Raw genomic sequence first — 21,201 nt, 5'->3', positions numbered from 1 at the left:
GTGTAGAGTCTAATAGCCCCTGGCATCTTTCAGCAATCGATGCCATGAGTCCCTGAATTCCCTATGACCATGGTAACCATATGTCCTGGTTTGTCCAAGACATTTTATTCTTTTCTTTTCTTTTCTTTTCTTTTCTTTTTTAAGATTTTGTTTATTTGAGAGAGCCCAAGCAGGGGAGAAGGGGCAGAGGCAGAGGGAGATGCAGACTCCCCACTGAGCAGGGAGCCAGACATGAAGCTCCATCCCAGGACCCTGGGATCATAACTTGAGAGAAGGCAGAGCCACCCAGGTGCCCCAAGACATTGATTCTTTCAATGTGATTATTAATAGTACCTACCTTCACTTTCAGAACTCACTGGTGTGGATAACAAGAAACATGAGCTTGGTCCTGAACCAGATTAGAATTCATGGTTCTTAGCATCTCTAGTTCTCAGCATCCCCATGAGGACTTTCTGAACAGACCTCTGGGTGGGGTTGGGGGCAGAATCCAGTCATTAAAGGTCTCCTCCAGGTCCTCCCAAATTTCACAGAAAAATCCTCTGCCCTTCTTTAGCCTCAAGCTAAATACTTCCTGAGACAGCTTACAGATCTCAGGGACAAATAAAAAAATAGAATTATGGTAAAAGGGATGTAGAAACATGGCATGTTTGTCAATACTGACAATCATAATGGATTTTCCCCCTTTCTTACATGTGACTTTTTCTTACCAGAAAAATGAATGCATTTTCACGAACAAAAGTTTATGCCCGTCACATAAGACAAAAAGAAGAAAGTAACATCTTCTGTGACTTTCCCAGCCAGGATAATCACTGTGAACATTTTGGCGTCTGTCTCCCTACACCTTCATGCTTGTGATTCTTTATGCTTATCTGTGCAATTTTTTAATTAAAATGGGACCATTTTGTACATAATGATTTGTGACACAGTGTTAAGCACTCTTTGCTTGAGCTTTTTCCCATATTATTAAATATGCAGTTACAAAATAAATTGTAACTACATACTACTTCATTGCATGTTTTAACCATTCGAGGCTTTTTTCTCAGTTTTTCACTCTTATAAATTATAAACTGCATTGTTTTAGTTAAATCATACACCCATGCTTAATTCTTTCCTTAGGAATAATATCTTAAAAATGGCTACAGGAGAATGTACATTTAAAAATACTTGATATGCGTTCCGAAACTGCTCTCACAATTGTGCCTATACTTTTAAATTGGCCACTTGGATAAGAAACAGTGTCTCCTTGTCAGGTTTTTGTTTTTTTTTTTTGTTTGTTTGTTTTTTTTTTTTTAATTATTCTTGAGGTTGAAAGTGTATCTGTAGATGTTTTTACGCTTTGGTCTTTCTGTTTCTCCTTTTGTGGTTTGCATGTTTGTTTTAATCGTCGTCTTTTATTGTGGTATTCACTTCAGTGTTATTGATGTGTGAGTATTCTTTATGTATATAGGGAGAGACTTATCCCACAACACTTACAGGAAAGGGGTATTTATCAGCCTCTGGTCCTCGTTTCTCGTTTAGAACAAGGCTTTTCATATATTTATTATTTGTGAAGCTTAGAAGGGTGAAGGCAATTAATTACAATTACTTATGGATGTTTCCAGGTCAAATAAAGCAGCCCAATACCTGTAGTTCCTGAAAAGAGTTTAGTAACATAGGGACACATACTTGGATGGACTTTGATAAGCTTAGTTTTTGAAAACAGTATCGCCATTTCCAAATGAGTCAAATTCCTCATCACAAGAAAGGCTGGGCTATGTTTAATATATACTGGTTTATGGGAATTTATGCTTTTGATGTGAGCATTTTAAGAGGCTAAGTACTGAAATCAAACTGTATCCATGATGACCAGATTTCCTTCTCTCTTTCTCTTTCTTTTTTTTTTTTTTTTTTTTTTTTTGATGCTGGCATCCTTTAGCTAAATTTCAAGATGTTTTCTGTTGAGAAAAAGCCTCCTTATGTGATTGTGAAAATTTTAAGGATAAAAAGCCTCTTTGTCCCAGACTGATATTTTTTCAAGTAGAATGACATTTGGGGATCTTGTTAAAAATATAGGTACCCACCCATCACTCTGTCCCCAAGATTCTGATGTTCCAGAGGGAGCTAGGATTCTAGGATTCCTTTGTCCCAAGTTGGTGACCAACCTTCTCTGTCCTTGGCTGTACATTAGGATTTGGGGTTGTTACTTGACAAACACCGTCAGAGATCAGGTCATATCAGAAGGTCCTAGATCCACACTAGATGCCAATATGACCTCAGGGAATGTCTCCATAAGGCTCATAGTGTTCCTAGGAGCTCAGACTCTAGAGTCAAGCTGACCTTGGTTCAAATCCCACTTTGGAAATAAAAGTGGGTGCAAAGAATGGTTAATGAATTTATGGGTCGTGAGTGGGTGCTGACACGTTGAGAGCCTTCCATGCAGGTGGACATTCATGCATCTCCTTGATCTCAAAATGCCTAGTCTTTGTTAAAAGACAGAGAAAGAACATACACTTGATTACTGGGTAGACATGCTTGAATCCAGTTCCTACCAATTACTGACTGAGTGACACAGAACAAGGTGATCTCTCTGAGAGGATAATAATCATAATACCTGCCCCTTCACTGGGTTGTTGTGAAATTTAGTTGACATAATACTCACGGATTAGATGTTTGAATAGAGGCAATAGTTACTCTTTTCCCTTTCCTTGTGATTGATCCTATGTCTGTCCACATCTGGGCCAGGCTAAACCCTCACTTAACATAAATCTCAGATGTATAGAGCTTCCATAAAGAAATTACTTCATTAAAAATGGTGGGAAGAAACAGTGTTCCTGTGGCTTGTATACCAGGGCCACAGCCTTCGCAAACATGTAATCACATAAGAACATTATGGTGCATACTAGCCAAGTACACACCGACAGTCCACTGCCTTCCTGGCCCTGCCTCCCAGTCAGAGCAGAAGCAGCAGCCACTGTGGCCCCCTGGGATGTATGTAAATATGTAAGAGTCATTCAGTTGTCTTTTCTTTAAATGATTTTATTATTCCAAACTCTCTATTATCACCATCTTCCAAATAAGATGAGAAAGATTGGCTCTCTTTAAGGACATTTGGTGTTTGATCATCCCCAAAGGCCATGCCCTTCTTTCTAGGAGACCAAGCCAGCTCAGGATTTTAGATTTCACAGATAGGTGTCTTTATGCTCCTGCAAGGACTGTCCTTTTGTCCGTGCTCATGATCCCTGGGAAGTCCCTCCAGCCCAGTGAAGAGCATTTGCTGCACACTGACTGCTTCAGACATACACCGGGGCAGGTGCTGTCAGAAGACAGAAAGACGTGGCTTCCACTCCCTTCAAACTTACACTCCAGCTTGTGATCTCGAGCAAGTCATTGAACTTCCCATCCCCACAAGGCTCCTGTGCAGATGAAAGGCAGATAACTCACATGGAGTGCCTCAAGGCAGCCGCCTTGCAAAGACACTGACATTTGTTGATCGCTTGCTACTCTATCAGGCCCTACCATAAGTATTTTATATTTGTTACTTCATTTAATTTTTACAGAAGTTATTTCATGTAGGCATTATTGTTTGATTAACAAGGGAGGCTCAGAGGGTTGGAGTAACTTTCTCAGGGCTCAAACATATAGAAGATAGCAGAGCAGGGATTCAAATCTAACTCTTTTACCCAAAACTCGGACTTTTTTCTACCACACTTTGCAAGAGCTTATTATTTTCAAGGTGTTTGTTTTTCATATAGTTTGGAATTCTGCTGAGGATGAGGCTGATGGAGTGTGCCAAAGGGATTATATAGCTATGCATGTGGCAAATACCTGGAAGGCAGGAAAAAAAGCAAAATTAAACCATGAAATTTTCTCTCAACCTTTGTTTACTCCCCCCAGCGCACACATGCACATACACAGACATGTACATGTTGCATGTGTGTAGGCACATGCATGTGCACAGACAAATACACACGCACACATGTATGCACACACCCATGCACAGATATGCACACATGGACATGCACATGCACATATACATAGGCGTGCGTGTAAATGCATGCAGTGCCTACGTGCATGTGCCCATGCAAAAGCAGAGGTATGTATACATGCATAAATGTACACATCCCCATGCACAGGCATGTATATATGCACACATAGACACTCATGTATATAAGCGCACACACATGCACACAGAGGCATGTACAATGCTTGCATGCAAGGTCACATGTATGCACAGACATGTGTGTGTATGCATGTGCACACGTACACAAATGTACACACTGAAGGTTTACAGACACATGCACATGCATACTTGTGTACATGCATAAACTACATGTACACACCCATGTGCATGCATAGGTGCATGTGCCTACATATACACACATGTATGGATATACATGTGCATGTAGACAGGTACATGTGCATACATTACACACAGAGAAACAGGTACACACATATGCATGTACATGCACACACAATCTGTCACGTGTTCCTGGCAGCACCCAGATACAACAAGGATAATCCCATCACTCTCACTGTCCATGTGCCTGTGGAAACCCAGTAAGTGACTAAACAGACACATGAGACTCTGTCTTAGGGCTGTGGGGGTGGGCACAGTGAGACCTCGAGTTACCCCTGAGTTGTGTAACAAAACAGCAAGCTTGGTGGCATGAGCTGTCGAGGACAGAGCTATGTGAGCCAGTTGGTTTGAGAGAATAGGCAAACCGGACGAGAGCCACCTCACAGGCCAGAGGCTCATCAGACAGACGAAGTGTGAGCTTCCTCTTCACACCCAAGTCAGCCATCAACTCTTGCCCACTTTTTAGGTAAAAATAATAATACTTGTCATAGACACTACTTGCAATGAACCAAGTCTGTTGCTGAGTCCTTTCAAAACATTTGACGTTACTCTTTTTTCTGTCACCAACCACATAAAAAAAGGACTTGTTACACAAGGGAGCCTTTAGATAATCCTTTGGCTGAGTACAGGTGGTCTCATCTGCGTTCAGAATTTCTCTCAGTTTTCCTCTAGACTTTATAAAGAAATCAATTTAAGTAGGAGCTTGAACGAGTTCTGGAAAAATGCATCATAAACTTTGACATTTCTCTTTCTTTTTTTCCCACCCACTCCTGTTGCAGTAATGACAAGTGGAATGACATCATTAAGGAGGACTTGTGGCAAAGCCAAGAAAGCTAGCCAGATGAATACATTTTCTAATGGATTAGGATGTTGGACTCTGGAATTAGGAAATGAAAAAAATATGCCTGCATTTTTTTTTTCTGGAAGGTGTGCAGAATTTGTTATTTGCATTTCTTATTTAGGTGCAGAGATATAAGAATCTGGAGCCTGAACCAAATGGTCTCAGGTCTTTTTTCTTGTTTTTCCAAATCAGACCCTTCCTGATCATTTTCATGATCTTATATTTAAAATTATTTTTGTTTTTTTACTTTATTTATTATTATGCTTAGCATAATAGCCAGCATATAGTACACTGTAAGTTTTTGTTGCAGTGTTTTAAAAGAATTATTCTGTTGTGGTCATGGGTTACTTTTGAGTTTTATTCTTGTAAGGCCCAAAACTGTGAGACTGTTTAGGCCACCTCTTTCAGGTGGGAAGAAGAGGTTTCAAAGAAGCTTAGCAAGAGAATCCATCCCTTATTCAAACAGTAGCTTTGTGAGACTCCTTTATATTTGTGATATTAGCCTGTAAAATTACTGTTATTTCTAACACCCTCTAGGCAATCAAATGATATCAAGGGTCATTTCACTTGTCTCTTTTTATCAGACCAATTAGCTAACGCTAGTTCCACAAAGCCAGTATTTTCACAGTCGAAAGCAACAATTTCATCCATAAGTGCAGTGTAGAATGGTAGAATTAGGATGATTTCAACCCAAAAGATATTGGCTCAGTCCTTAGCGCAATCTTAATGTCTCATGTGTAGACCTCACCAACACATACAACCAGTGGCTTCTACGCAAGGAACACAGGAGTAGTTACCACTCCTTTGGGCTTATTGTGGCTTGGGGAACTGGGCCAGTAAAGAAAAGAATAGTGTCCTCCCAAGGATGAGAGATTTGAGAAAGGGTGAGCTAGAAGATTTGGGTGGGAAGCTTTGTCAAGTCCTGCTTGGAATTCTCATATGTCATTCAACCTCCTTACATAGGAAGACCATAACATAATATCATAACACATTATTGATACTGTATTGTCCTTAAGGAACTTTTGTCATGCCTGGTAAAGCGTCCTCCCGGCCTCCGTCTTCTGAAGCTGTCCGTCTTAGATATGTGTTCACATGATTCCTTATGAGTTTAGTAAAGATGCAGAAATTTACTTTTGTTCAAAGGTCGGGTTACTTGGGAAGAAGTATGACTATGAGACGTTCCTCAGACACATCTGTCACTCATAGACTTATTACTGATTTGGTTAGACACTAGACACCAAGATAGGGAAAATTAGCAATTTCAAAAAATGAAATTATTGAAAATTAGTCCTTCCCTCTTTTATTGCAATTTTGCCTTTTCCTCAAATGATCAATTAAGGGTGCTCTAGCCATTATCATGCTACATAATGCATGAGCTTAACAACAGAAGTTAAATTCCTTCATTCACTCATGCAAAATGAGCAGATCATCCTGGTTGAGATTCTTCTTTAACTAAACAAACATATTAATTTATTCTAATGAGACATGTGCTAGAAAACAATCTTCTTCTCAATTAGATTTATCCGAAAATGGAATGGATTCTCAAGTGAGGGACTGATTTCCCCCATCACTGGAAATCTTCAGGCAGGAGTTAATTTCGGAGGGATTTTACTGAGTAACATTGGCATGAGTAAGCATTGTCCCAAGGTGACAAATACAATCCACCCCTTTTATAAAATTGTGTGATCTCACATACACAATTGAGTGAAAAGACAGTATGGCTGTAGTTGGGACAATTAACTAGGTTACTGCTTTGGTTAGAACTATTCTTAACATCTTACAGAGATGCAAGAATTTCATCAGTGCTCTCTAGCTCATGGTTGAAGTGGCCAATCTAGGAGAAAAGGGTAATTTTCCTCCCACACATATAGGAAGGTTTTCCAGGCCTGACTCAGACACAGAAACAGAATATTGGAAGCTCTGTTCATTACCTCTGAAAGCTAGCTTCCCTGGTCACAACTTCATGGATGAAGAATCTAGAATAACCTTGTCCTGTGTGACCAAACTCAGGTTGCATGCTTCCTTGTGACAGATCTAAGAACCCCAAAGCCTCATGGCTCTGATGTCATTTCTGAAGATGCCTTTCAAGAGAAGGCAGGGCAATACCCCCAGACATGAACAAAATGAAACACACATTCTTCCTGCCCCTAATTCCTTGGAAGGGACGCCATGTCTCAACTTGGTCAAACAAGTAGGAGAGTTTTATTTTTAAAACAACGTCTTAATCACTTGTGGTGATTAAACAACCACAGGTTGTGGTTCTTCTTATTCTGTTACTCTTACATAAAGCCCACTGTGCCTTTTCCTTTCTTCCCTGCTAGTGGGTCACTCCTGCAGGCCTTGAGAAAAGGGCTCTTTCCTTTGTATTGCTTTGTGCTGGTGATCCATCCATCAATTATGAAAATTCAGCAGTGCCAGTTTGTTAAACTCATTCATAGGGTGTTTCTAAGGGCTATGCTTAGCCCAGATCATGATTTACTCTCATTTTAACCACAATTTATATAAACTCAAATTTTTAACACATTCCCTTTCTTTGTATCATGAACCACATCACTGAAATATAGCAAAACATGTTATACAGCACCCTATGAAGAAGATAACCATGCCTTGAGAACATCAACATAGCAGCAGATAGTACAGCCAATGACACATGACACCCTAGGGCTAAACCCTGGATTTCCTACTTATAATCTGTGAAGTTCTAGTTGAGTTACTCATTATGCTAAACCTCGGTTTCATTATCTACAAAATGGGGATATGATAAACATAATCTTCCTCAAAGCATTGTTGTATTAACTAAAAGAGATTGTTCACGTAAAGCACATGGCATGGTGCTTACCTTGCACCAGGCATTAGTTATTATTATTCAAATATGTTACAAGATTTTGAGCATTTCCTGAGTCAACCAGAGCCCTATGGGTTTAAAAAAAAAAAAAAAGTAATCGAACTCTAATCTAAGATCTCAAAGAAAGCACTTGTAACTTGTTCCAAGTGGCATACTCTTTTAATTGGCATTAATCCCAGTATAGTCAGCTCAGGTACTGGCTCCAGGCTTTTTCTGCTCTCAGACAGTGGTCCAACAGAGTGAACACACCATTGAGAGCTAAGAGGTGTGGCTTATTATCTGAACTTGGTCACCAATCCCCTAATTGACCTTGGCAAACTCTTTCTCTATATCTGATTCTCAAGTTCCTCATCTGAATATATATATATATATATTCTCTTGAAGACCAAGGATCAGTGAATTATAAAGGCCCAGTAGTCATTTCCAATGACACCTTTCCTAAAGATCTCTGGAGAAGTGGAGAATTCCACCTCCTGGTGGAAGATCTTCTAGGAGGCAGGGGAAGGAATAAAGGCAGGGGCTTTTCCTAAGACAAAACAAACAAACAAACAAACAAAACCCACACATACATACTAGATTACAATTAGTTTTTAAAGAATCCTTTCTAATATGATGGACCAAACATTCAGCCATATTCTAGGGGACCCCAATGAGTACAAGGTACCATTTTGCACAGAGGAATGGAAGACAGCATTCTAGAAGGCACACTAGAAGGCTTTGGAAAAGTAACAAGCATAGAAATACACTAAGTATAATTAATTGATTACAGGAAACACCTGTATGAGGTTGTCCTATGCCCTAAGAACATGCTCCGGGCGTTTTACATATATTAACTCATAATGAGATAGTTCCTATTATTATCCTTATTTTCTTGGTGAGCAAACTGTGGCATACAATGCTTAGTCAACTTTTCCAGGATTCGTTCCATAGATAGTAGGTGTCGGAGCTAAGGTTCAAATCCAGGTAGTCTAGCTCTAGGTTAGTTCATATTGCTCACCACTAAGACTTAAAAGGATAAGTAAGGCCAAGTGAGGACAGAACAGACATGAGGTGAGCAGGAGAGAGCTCTAACAATGGCAGGAGAGAACGTACATGTAACTTATTATAGCTGCGAGCCCGAGTGTTCAGACCTTCACAAGTCAAGAGGAAGTGAAATGAATCACCACCCAATGTCAGTACCCTATCATCCTGAGCCAATTAGGAATGTTCTTTCCATAGTTCTGTTCTCCTTTGTGCTTCCAAAGTAACAATGCACTCTGTTCTGAAACCCGGTATTTTATATTCGATTGACATCAGCTTCCCAATATTTTAAGGCTCTTCCTTGTGACAGTGTTGGCACTGGAGTTCAGGCATGAATAATAGAATTTATTATTCAATCCTAGGACAAATAAGATAATAGCATTGGGAACCTATGAATTGTATTCATGCCCCCATATGACAGATCAGAAAAGGGAAGTTCAATGAAACTGGCTTCACTCACAGTGAGCCACTGACAGAGTGGACAATCTGGAGCCAGAAGAAGTCTTTCCAGCCTGCCAACGGAGGCAAGTGAAAAACCTAAAGCCATGTGCAACTTTAGGCTGGACCAGTAGTGACTATGTGACATTTTTAATGTCATCACTGAGAAGCATTCAGGAAAGGACAGGAGGCAGAGACTCGGGCTTTTGATCTACAGGAAAGACTTCTTCACAGTAAAAAAGGACCCAACATGGAAAGGAATCCTTTGCAAAAGAGTGAGTTCTCAGACACCAAGAGTATCCAAGTCAAGGGCAGAAGATCCCCCTAGGATTGCTGCCTCCACCCAGCGGAAAGAAACCCACTTACCTCAACAAAGCAGAGAAAGGCATCTGATGATAATCAGCAGATGTTTGAATAGACGTCAGGAATGTCATGGAAAGGATTCCTGAAGGTCCACCTTCCATTACAACTCCAAGCTGCTGTGATAATGACGGGGAAGATAACGATGCAGAAAATGAGGAAGACAGGGATTTGACAAACTAAAAATTATCATTGTTTTAAAAATCTCATGCCAAATCTATATAACCAAGCTCGTTTGACATTCATCAGTCAGCTAACAAAGAATCATTAGATTTTGTATGATTAGATGTTAAACAAAATTCAGACATGTATCTTTTCTTGACTTAACTGCTTTGTGGCTAACTTGCTGATTTCTAAGCTGGTATGTATATGCCTCTCTCTGATTGTGCCCTGTCCTTAGGTAGTGCTCTTGGTAATACGGATTTTCTGTAGTTTTGTCGGGAGGGTGGTTGGCTTATCGAGATGTTTCAGGGGAACAGTCCAGTTTCCCCTCCAGATACGAGCAGGTAGTCGGCAAGCAGACAGACCCTCAGTCCTGAGGAACAGAAAAAGCATTGCCCTGAAGCAGCAATGAAAGTGCACTCTCTGGACAACGTTATGCCCCCCACGGTGGAGCTCGCTGGCTGTGAGACATTGCCATTCCCCCACATCTCAGCCAGGACACTGAACGGTCCACTCAGTCTAAAACCCAGACCACACCAAGAAGTAGGCAAGAGAATAAAAATCATGTAACTGTTGATCGTGACTACCACACCAACAACAAAGTGGACTGATTTTAGTATTTCTTTGATGTGACCCAAACCTTCTCTCGGTACTGGGGACAAGCCTGCAGTGTTGCCAGAGTTCCATTTACTTGTTTCCTTTGTAAAGTAACTGTGAATTTCAAGTCAGGGAATACAAAGTTCCAAAGCCAGGCTTAGCTTTCTGCTCCCCTGCCCTAAAAATGATCTGCATGCTGAAGGATCTATGGCAAGTTGTTGACCTCTCTGGCATTGAGGGAAAATGAGGGGCTTGAGGAAGGCTGATATTAAGGTCTTCTTCAGTTTTAAAAATCCTTTCTTCCTTCTGAAGGAATTGGACTCTTCATTTAGTGACTCCAACATGGTTTTAGGAAATTAGACGGGACTAAGGCAAGTGCCTATTCAGTGTTGACCTTCCAGAAGTTTTTAAGGCTAGACAGTGAAATCACTGAGCTCACTGGATAATCAAAATAAAGTTAGTACCATTACCCAGGGTTGCCTGGAGCAGACAAGAAAAGGGCATGGAACACATTGGACGATGAGTTGGGTTTCTCTGTGTGAAATGAAAGGGCTTTGCACTCACTGGAGTTCTCTTAGGCTGCTCTCTCTTCTAAGATTCTGTGATCTTATTTTTTAATAGTCTTCATTAAAAAGGAGGCAGGAAGACTCGGGGGAAACCTTTCCCTGTATCCCCCCCCCAAACAAGAAATAAAGCAAGACCCTTCAATGACTTAAGTTTACTCATGAAGAGAGTCCATGTGAATTTGATTTGTGACCTATATGGCTGTGTACTCTTCCGTTTTGTTTAAGTGATGCTAGTTCAGAGGGAGAAGAGCTGGAGAAGCTTGCACAGAGTCCCGTCTCTTTCCTTTTTTGCCTGGAAGACAACAAGATTCAGTTTGGGGCTCTCACTGGAAGGTTGGAGGGAGGGATGAAGATAATGCTTTGTGAAGGGTTAATTAAGATATGGATTCCTCCTTTAAAAAAAAAAAAAAAAAAGATGTTTTAATGCTTTGTTTCTTCTTGTTGTTTTCCCTCAACTCCAAACACTAGGAAAACTTAACTCTTCCAGAAGTGCAGCTTTGCTGTGAAGTAATTTGTTCTCTCTCTTCTTCTTCTTCTTCTTTTTTTAATTACAGTATTCTCAAATGAGGGATGAAGTATTCAAGTCAAACTTGGTCTGTGCATTTATCGTTCTTCTATTTATCACGGCGATACAAAGTTTGCTTCCTTCTTCAAGGTAAATATGAAAAGACTAACTTTTCTGGTGAAATGTTTTTGTGAGTTGATAGTCCCTCACCTGGAACCAGTCAGCTGACTTTCCCAAGGGATCAGAATTTAAAATGTTGGGACCCAGGATCCACACCAAATCATTTGATAATATCAAATTTATCTTTGATAAATTGTTGTCTTACTCTGCATCATCTCATTGCTCTGCAATGAGTTTTTCTCATGATCTTAATAAAAACAACAACCAAAATCAAAATAGGCCCCACTCTTATTTGACACTGCACCTTTGAATGTAGCAAGTAAGTATTAGAGCCTCTGCCACCACAGTCTTGTGTCTCCATTAATCACCGCTTTGTTGTTCATAGATACAGCACCAAAGCTTCCTGGGCCAGCAAAATTGGCCCTTTAATAATAGCACAAAAACCTATATGTGGTCAGAAATACTTTCCAAATACTTTCCATGCAGTAACTCATGAAATCCTCATGGCATCCCTATGAGGTAGGTACTACTAATGTCCTCATTTATAGAGGAGAGCATTGAGACCTAGAGTCATGAAATAATTTGTACCAGGTATTACCATTGAAAAGTTACAACCTGCATTCAAACCCAGGAAGTCTCCCTCCAGAGTCTGGGCTCTTGACATTCTATCAGACACAGACTTATATTGTACAGGCCCTCAGTGCCAGAGCCAGCATTTGAACTTAGTTCTGGGTTGTCCATGGGCCAAGCTTTATGCTCTTCCTGTGAGAGAACACTCTGATTCCCATTTTGTAGATGAGGACTTATCCAAGGTCACATTATCTCTATAATGGCTGAGCTGGGAATTGAACCCCAAGACAGAGTCTATTTTTTTAACTACCTACCAACTCTGTACCAAAATCAGTAGTTCATTTTGACCAGATGGATTAAAGAGGAGTTTGTAGAAAAGGTAATATTTGGAGCTGAGCAGGATGAGATAGGAAGAGTAAGTGGAAGGGCATTCCCAGTTTATAAAACAGCACTGGCAAAGGCACAGGGATGTGTGAAACGTTGTGTTTGTAGAGTAGTGGGCACTTGGGAAAGTCTAGAGTAAAGTGTTTTTGTGAGGATGTGATATGGTGGACACCACAGATGAAGAAGGAGTGAGGTAGCACAGGCTCAGTGTCTGCGATGATGAAAGGTATTCAAGCTAAGTAACACTCTGAGAATGACCATGCTTGACATTCTCTGGATTAGCAAGGATACTAGGAAAGAGAAAGGGACTCCATGGAGACGGTGGCCTAAGGTGGTGCATTTCAGAACCTCTCAAAACTCCCACATATCTAAAGAGCTAGATAGCAAAACCAAACACTTCTTGGACTGTATTTACAACAAAAAGAGATGATATGATAGCCCCATAAGTTCCCAAATTGAAGTGGGTAGTGACAGTCTCCCAATAGCCCCAGGATTGTGTGACATCAGCATCCATGTGGGTGGAAACAGAAACAAGCAAGTAGTCATCTGTCATGTCTGTGAACAAAAAAGCCCCAGTATAGCCAATAGATATTTACTGGGAAGTGCCACAGGGCAAATTGAGGAAGCAGCTGGAAAGGGGAGGGGCTTGCCTAATCCAGCATCCAGTGAGTGCAAAGACCCACAGGAAGTCCTGAAAGGCTGGAACTGTCACATGCTGGGAATCCACCAGACCAACTACCCCATCTCCCTCCCAGGAGAGCAACTTGGAAGGATCTATGTGAGGGAAATCAAGAGGACTCACAGTAAAGACTATAGTGAGGAAGAAATACCAGGGTCATTGTAAAAGTGGAAAGAGAATGTAACCATCACGCTTTTGAACACCACATGAAAGCAACTAAAAAGAGAGCTCCACAGAGGTGAAAAATAAACTCTCCTAAGCCACGCCCATTTCTACAAGTTCAGTAAAGTTAATCTGACACAAAAATGAGCAACAAATCATATTGGTGGCAATTCGATACCAAGTTATTATCAGATAAATGGGGGGAAAAGGTAGGTCGATTTCCTTACAGTAGATGAAAACATTCCAAAAGAGAGGCCTATAACGTGTATCAAATCTATAATCCACTACCTCAAAAGAATTGAAGCACTTCATGTGGTTCAAGACATGAACTAACAACCTAAACCAGAAGTAGAAAAACAGAAATTCAACAAGAAAGCTCAGGAAGGAAATAAAAATCAGAATAAAGATACATTTCAGAAATGAAGACCTAAGAAGAGGTAATATAGAGCACATAAACACAGCAAATAATGCCTTAAGAAGAATAGAAGGTAAAAAGATTTTTTTTTTTTAATCAAAAAGAAGAGTAATAGGCAGAGCTCCCTTCCCCACACCTTCCCACAACACTGACAAGAATCCAGAAAACTAATGGTGGACTATAGCTGAAAGAACTGCGAGACACAGACTCTTTCTGAGGAGGAATTCTCAGGGGACCCCAGTTTAAGAGGGGAGACAAAAACCAGGATATGAGGAATTTGAAGCCACTTGTATTTATATAACTACTGAAAACACTAAATGTAGCCCAGCTCCAAGGAAGATTTACTTAAATCCTTGCAGTAAAGATTAATTTGCCTCAGTTTCTTGAACCTGATATAATGTGACTGGTTTTCAACAAAAAATTACAAAGTATGCCTAAAGGAAATAAGAGACAAAGCAATCATTAGAATCAGACTCATGGGTAACAAAGATGCTGAAATTATCAGAAACAGAGTTTAAAATGACTATTTTTAGGGTATTAAGTGTTCTTCACAAATTTTCCCATCATCCTTGCACAGAGGCCATGCTAATCTTCTCTGTATCGTTCCAATTTTAGTATATGTGCTGCTGAAGCAAGCACAATATATTAAGTGTTCTAATGGAAAAATTAGACACTATGCAAGAACAGATGGGCAATAGAAGTAGAGAGAAACTCTAAGAAAGAATCAAAAATAAATGCTAGAAATAAAAACACTGCAACGGAAATAATCAATGAGCTCATTAGTAGACTCAACAAGGCCAAAGAAAGAATCAGGGAGCTTATTGAATATAGGTCAAGAAATTCTCAAACTAAATACAAAGAAAAAAAATAAGTGGGGAAAAAACAGGTCAAAGCATTTACGAATCTATTTTAAACATAAAAACTCAAATGTGTTTAAAGTAAAGGAATGGAGAAGATATGCTTTGCTAACACTAATCAAAAAAAGCTGTAGTAACCATACTAATTTCCATCAGAGTCAGAGTAGACTCAGAACAAGGGAAATTATCAGTGGTGAAGAGGACATTACATCATGACCTAAAAAAACCTCATTCTCAAAGAAGACATAACAATATGTATGTTATTTCTTGTATCTACCTATGAAGAGAGTGTCAAAGTACATGAAGATTAAATAACACATGGGCCAACACAGAAATCTCAAGAGAAATTTCAAAATATTTTCACTTAAGTGAAAATAAAAATACAATGTATCAAAATGTGTAAGATACAATAAAAGCAGTGCTTAGAGGGAAATTTACAGTAATCAATGTATATATTACAAGAGAAAAATCTAAAATCAATAATCTAAGTTCTACCTTAGAAACCAGAGAAAGAAAAGAAATCTAAACCCAAAACAAGTAGAAGATAAGAAATCATATAAATTCGGGCAGAAATCAATGAATTTGGAAATAGGAAAATAATAGAAAAAATCAATAAAACTGAAATCAGGTTCTTGGAAAGATCAATGAAATCAATAATCTCTGGCCAAGTAAACAGAAGAGAGAAGCAGAGAGAGTGACACATACACAAATCACCAATATCACAAGTGAAAGAACTACTGATCTCACAGACATTAAAATGATAAAAATATATATATATGCGCATAAATTTAACGAATGAGATGAAATAGACCAAGTTGTTGAATGAGACACAAACTACCCCGATCTACACAGGAAGAAAAGGTTAACGTGAAGAGCCCTATATCGAGTAAGAAATGGAGTCAGTGATTTAAAAACTAACTAAAAAATAAAACACTAGATCTTTCACTGGGGAATTCTAACAAAGATTTAGAGAAAAAATTAATACCAATTCTACACAACCTCTTCCAGAAATTAGAAGTGGAATGAATGGTTCCTAACTCATTTTAATGAGGTCAGAATTACCCTAATACCAAAATTCAATAAAGACTGAAAAAAGTCAATCTTTAAGGAAAAGAAAACTACTACTTAAAGAAAAAACTACTTAAAGGACAACTACAGATCAATATCTTTCATAAACAGAGACACAAAAATCTCAACAAAATATTAGCAAATCAAATCCAATAATGTATGAAAATAATTACACACCATGACCAAACAGAATATTTTCCAGATAGTTAAGACTTATTCGGGCGCCTGGGTGGCTCAGTGGGTTAAGCCGCTGCCTTCGGCTCAGGTCATGATCTCAGGGTCCTGGGATCAAGTCCCACATCGGGCTCTCTGCTCAGCGGGGAGCCTGCTTCCTCCTCTCTCTCTCTCTGCCTGCCTCTCTGCCTACTTGTGATTTCTCTCTGTCAAATAAATAAATAAAAATCTTAAAAAAAAAAAAGACTTATTCAACAATTGAAAATCAAACAGGGTAATCCCCCCCATCAACAAGTTAAAGAAGAAAAACCATATAATCACATCAATTGATATGAAAAAGTATTTGACAAAATCCAATGCCCATTTAAAGTATAAACCTCTCAGAAAACCAGGAATGGAGGGGAATTTCCTTAACTTGATAACCACATGGGCTCTACAAAGAACCCATTGCTAGCATCATCCTTAGTGGTGGATAGACAAGAACATTTCCCCTGAATATCAGAAACAAGACAAGAATGTATCTCACTACAATTACTGAACATCGTGTTACACATCCTTGCTAGTAAAATAAGACATCAAAATGGAAAAAAAAAAGTATACATATGGGAAAGGAAGAAATAAAACTAGATGTATCTGCAAATGACATGACTGTCTCTACAGAAAATCCAAAAAACTCCTAAAACTCCTAAAGCTCGCAGTATACAAAGTCAATATACAAAAGTCAATATACAAAAGTCAATTGCTTCTCCCAATGTCCTCTATGTTCTTCCTTATGCTCCACAAGTAAGTGAAACCATATGATAATTGACTCTCTCTACTTATTTCACTCAGCATAATCTCCTCCAGTCTCACCCATGTTGATACCAAAAAAAAAAAAAAAAAAAAATAGTAATGCCCATTACAGAGAAGCTAGCAAGAAACGTATAGAGATCAAAATTTATATTTTTAATACTTATGTGAACTATCACTCTTAACAAATTTATATTTTCATTTCCCTCTGCTTATAAATATATGTGGAAGCAATAACTACAATTTTGTTGAGCATTCATTTTTTTAAAAAAATATTTGTCTGAAATATTGTAGGTGCTTCAACAGGGGCATCTGGGTATCTCAGTTGGTTAAGCACCCAACTCGATTTCTGCCCAATCAGGATCTCAAGGTCTTGGGATTGAGCCTTGCATTGGACTTGGAACTGAGCCGGCAGTCTGATTCTCCCTCTCTCACTCCCTCTCTCTTTCTCTCTATCTCAAATAAATAAAATCTTTTAAAAAAGTGAAAAAACGTCAATTGCTTTCTCATATACTACCAAATAAAAATTAGCATTTAAAGTTAACTATTATTTTTTAAAGATTTTATTTATTTATTTATTTGACAGAGAGAGTTCACAGTAGACAAAGAGGCAGACAGAGAGAGAGAGAGAAGCAGGCTCCCTGCTGAGCAGAGATCCCGATGCGGGACTCGATCCCAGGATCCTGAGATCATGACCTGAGCCGAAGGCAGCGGCTTAACCCACTGAGCCACCCAGGCGCCCTAAAGTTAACTATTTTTAAACCACCAAAAATTAAATACTTAGGTATAGATCTAACAACATATGTACAGGATCTGTATACATAAAACTAAACAACAACACCAACAACAATGACAGTGGAATAAGTTTAAAAAAAGATGTAAATAAATTCTATGTTCATGGATTGAAAGACTTGATATTACTAAGATGTCAGTTCTTCCCAACTTCATCTATAGATTCAATTCAGTATCATTCAAAATCCCAGCAAGCTAGTTTGTAGATATCAACAAACTGATCCTGAAGTTTCTATGAGAACACAAAGGCTGTAGCATAACCAGTAAAATACCAAAAAATAAAACCTATAGTATTCACACTACTTAATTTTAAGATAATATAAATTAATATAATTATATTAATAACAAATAAATAAATAAAATTATGATTATATTAAGATAATTATAAATTAATCAAGAGCATGTGATATTGAAAAAAGAATAGAATAGACTTTAACAGAAAAGCAAGCCCAGAAATAGACTCACTAATATACATAATAATGAATTGGTTTGTGACAAGGTGCAGAGTCAATTCAATGGAGAAAAGATATTTTTTCAACAAATGATACTAGAAAAATTGGATGTCCATATGAAAACCAAAAAAATCTATACACAAATCTTACATCTTTCACAAAAATCACTGGAAATAGTTTGTATACCTAAATTCAAAATTATAAAATTTCTAGAAGAAAACATAGGAGAAATCTGTGATCTTGCATTTGGTTGTGAGTTTTTAGATATAATGCCAAAATCATGATCCATGAAAGAAAAAAATTGACAAGTTGGACTTAATTAAAATTAAAATTTCTGCTGTGCAAAAATATACTGTTCAAAGAATGAAAGCTCAAGTCACAGATTAGAAGAAAACATTTTTAACTCACATATCTGATAAAGAACTTGTATCCAGGATACACAAAGAACTCTTAAAACTCAACAATAACAAACAAACAACCCAATATTAAAAATAGGCAAAAGATCTGAACAGACACTTCTCCAAAGTAGATACACAAATATCAGAAGAGCATATAAGAAGATGCTCAATGTCATTTTCCACTAGAGAAATGCAAATTAAAACAATGACACTATACCACCACATACCTACTAACAACGAGGGCCAGAAAATAGGAAAGTATTAAAATATGCACACATACACACACACACACACAATGATGGGAGAATGTCAAAGGGACACAGGAGTTAACTGAGAGAGCTCCCGGGAACCAGAGATGGAAGACCTTGAATAAGAAGATAAATCAATTAGAATTGGGCTATCACCCAAAATATAAAATATAAAATAAATATCTGTTGGTGGAGAGAAATAAACATTGAATGAATAAATTAATTAAGAATAGAGAAATCTCCTATTCAGAAAAATCCCAAATAATTTATGTAGGTACTCTGTCCTCAATGGTAGAATTTAACTCCCCATTCCTGTGGGGTCGTGTGGCTATGCTGAACGGAACTTCCTTCTGAAGAGTATAGTATGGACGGAGGGAAAGCCTAGAGAAACAAGACAAACGTTCCCAGTCAGCTGATGAACATTAACACAACAGTGATAAGTCATGTTGAATGAGAGTGTCACATAACCTCTGTGGTCTTCCTCTCAATAACCCATAACTTAGTCATAGAGAAAGAAAAAGACAAATTCCAGCTGAAAAACATCCTACAATATACCTGGTCAGTACTCCTCACTACTCTCAAAGTCATTCAAAGCAAAGGAAGTCTAAGAAATCCATCACAGTGAGTAGAGCTTAAGGAGCTATGACAACTAAATTTGAAAGTGGTATCCTGGATTGAAGATAGGAATACGGAAAATCCTATCAAGAATGTCCAACCCAGTATCTATGAGCCTAACAGAGGGCTAGACTGTGCTGTTGAAATAATATTCCAGTTGTTATTTAAAAAATTTTGGGGGGATATGTATGATTCCAGGGCTGGGACAGGAAATATGCAAGACGAGCCTGGAACATCTTGTCCTACTAAAAAATAAGGAAGCTATCAAGTTGGTTCACCGTGTCTAAAGGACTTGGAAGTTCCCATTGTACCCAATGGAATAACTTGAGCTTGAGCATGGGTAATTGTTAAAACATTCAATGAAAACCTAGAAAATATTTTTAACTTTATGAGTTTATAATGACATTTTTAAAAGTTGAATGGATGATAGAGAATTGATGAGTTATCTTGGAAACAAGTAAAAAAAGAAAAAAGGAAGGAAGCTAGGTAGGAAGATGTTTTCTCTCCCTCCTGCAAGAAGTGTACCACGAACTCACCAAAGAGTAGGTGAGTGAAACATCATAAAATGACTCATGCTAATATTTTTGAAAGAAACTGTATAATTAAAATATTGTCATTTTTTCAACATCCCAATGAATTAATGGATCTAAGAATTGAGCATCAGAAGACATTATTAACACAAAAAAAGAGACAGCCATGTCTCCTGATGGGAGAAGAACAGAACATGTCTCTAGTCTTACCAAAAGGTTTAACCTAAGTTGGCTCAGCCCTTTGAATCCAGCTTCCAATCTGTAGGAATCATGGAGGATAAAAGATGGTGAATGAGTCTGCAAAAGTAAAATCCAGGCAGGGGGAAATGCTATAGGTCAAGGGCACATATTCCACAATAAAGACTTTGTGAAGAAAATAAAGGATAAAGAGAGAACCTGCAAATTTTTTGAAAGAGTTAAAAGATAAAACAAATTTAATATTAAAAATGGGCACAACTAAGTTATAGTGTCTAAATATAGATGATAAATCTATAAAGGAAAGGGAAGTGATTGGTTGGGAGTAGGAGAGAGGGTTGTAATGGAGTCTGGGGATGGGCTTTCAGAGTGCCCAACAAAGTTCTGTTTTGTGAACTCAGTAGTCATTACAAAGACAGGCATGTTATAATAGCTAATTAAGCTATACTTTGGTGTGGTTTCCTGTGTTTATGATTCATTTTACAATTTAAAGTCTTCAGTGAGAGAGAGGAGAAAAGATTGTGTACTTCTGCTAAATTGAATGCTCATTATGAATCAGACCTGTGTTAGATGCTGGGAATCTATCAGTGAACAAAGAAGACCAAAAAAAAAGTGCTCTCATGGATCTTCTAATCTAGTGGTAGGAGTCAAAGAAATAATCAAAATATATGTATATTTCTGGATGTAGATGCCATCTATGTAGCTGCTTGTATGCTATATAGGGACACATATGTAGATATACCTATGTTCTGCATATAGATAATGTATACACCATGCATACAGATCTGTATTTGCTATTACAATGAATGAATGAATCAGGATAGGTACCAGGGAGTGCCATAAGAAGCTGGGTATCCTGACTCCCCAAGAATTATCTGGGCCCTCAGTTCTCAGGGATGGTCTCAGGGTTGAGCTGTGAGTGATGGCAGTGTCTTATCGGATTCACCCAAACTTCCTGGACTCCCCTCTTGACTCCTGCCAGTGGAGAGTTGGGGGCCAAGAAGGGCCCCATCTGGGGCATGCTCCCCCCTGACTCCTGGATTCCCAAAAGATGTCCTTTATGTGACTCTTTGTGCTGGACAC

At 38.5% G+C, this 21,201-nt stretch overlaps 1 protein-coding gene and 1 non-coding gene across 4 annotated transcripts in view; one reads left to right on the top strand and one right to left on the bottom strand.

Annotated features, from left to right (window-relative positions):
* ADCY8 (adenylate cyclase 8) overlaps nucleotides 1-21,201 on the top strand; it is a 221,171-nt gene that overhangs the window by 142,689 nt on the left and 57,281 nt on the right. For all 3 annotated transcript variants that reach the window (XM_004743568.3, XM_004743567.3, XM_004743566.3), the window contains one exon: nucleotides 11,720-11,820. In XM_004743568.3, the coding sequence (XP_004743625.1) occupies nucleotides 11,720-11,820 (101 nt within the window). The remainder of the gene's footprint in view (nucleotides 1-11,719; nucleotides 11,821-21,201) is intronic.
* On the bottom strand, nucleotides 14,533-14,639 carry LOC123391508. The gene has a single exon (XR_006606219.1). It is a non-coding gene; the product is annotated as a U6 spliceosomal RNA (small nuclear RNA).

This window comes from Mustela putorius, unplaced genomic scaffold, assembly GCF_011764305.1.
Source record: "Mustela putorius furo isolate JIRA1106 unplaced genomic scaffold, ASM1176430v1.1 tig00000228_pilon_pilon_pilon, whole genome shotgun sequence".
Taxonomy (NCBI): Eukaryota; Metazoa; Chordata; class Mammalia; order Carnivora; family Mustelidae; genus Mustela; species Mustela putorius.
Note: the sequence above shows the minus strand (reverse complement) of the source record. Positions and strands in the feature narration are given on the sequence as shown.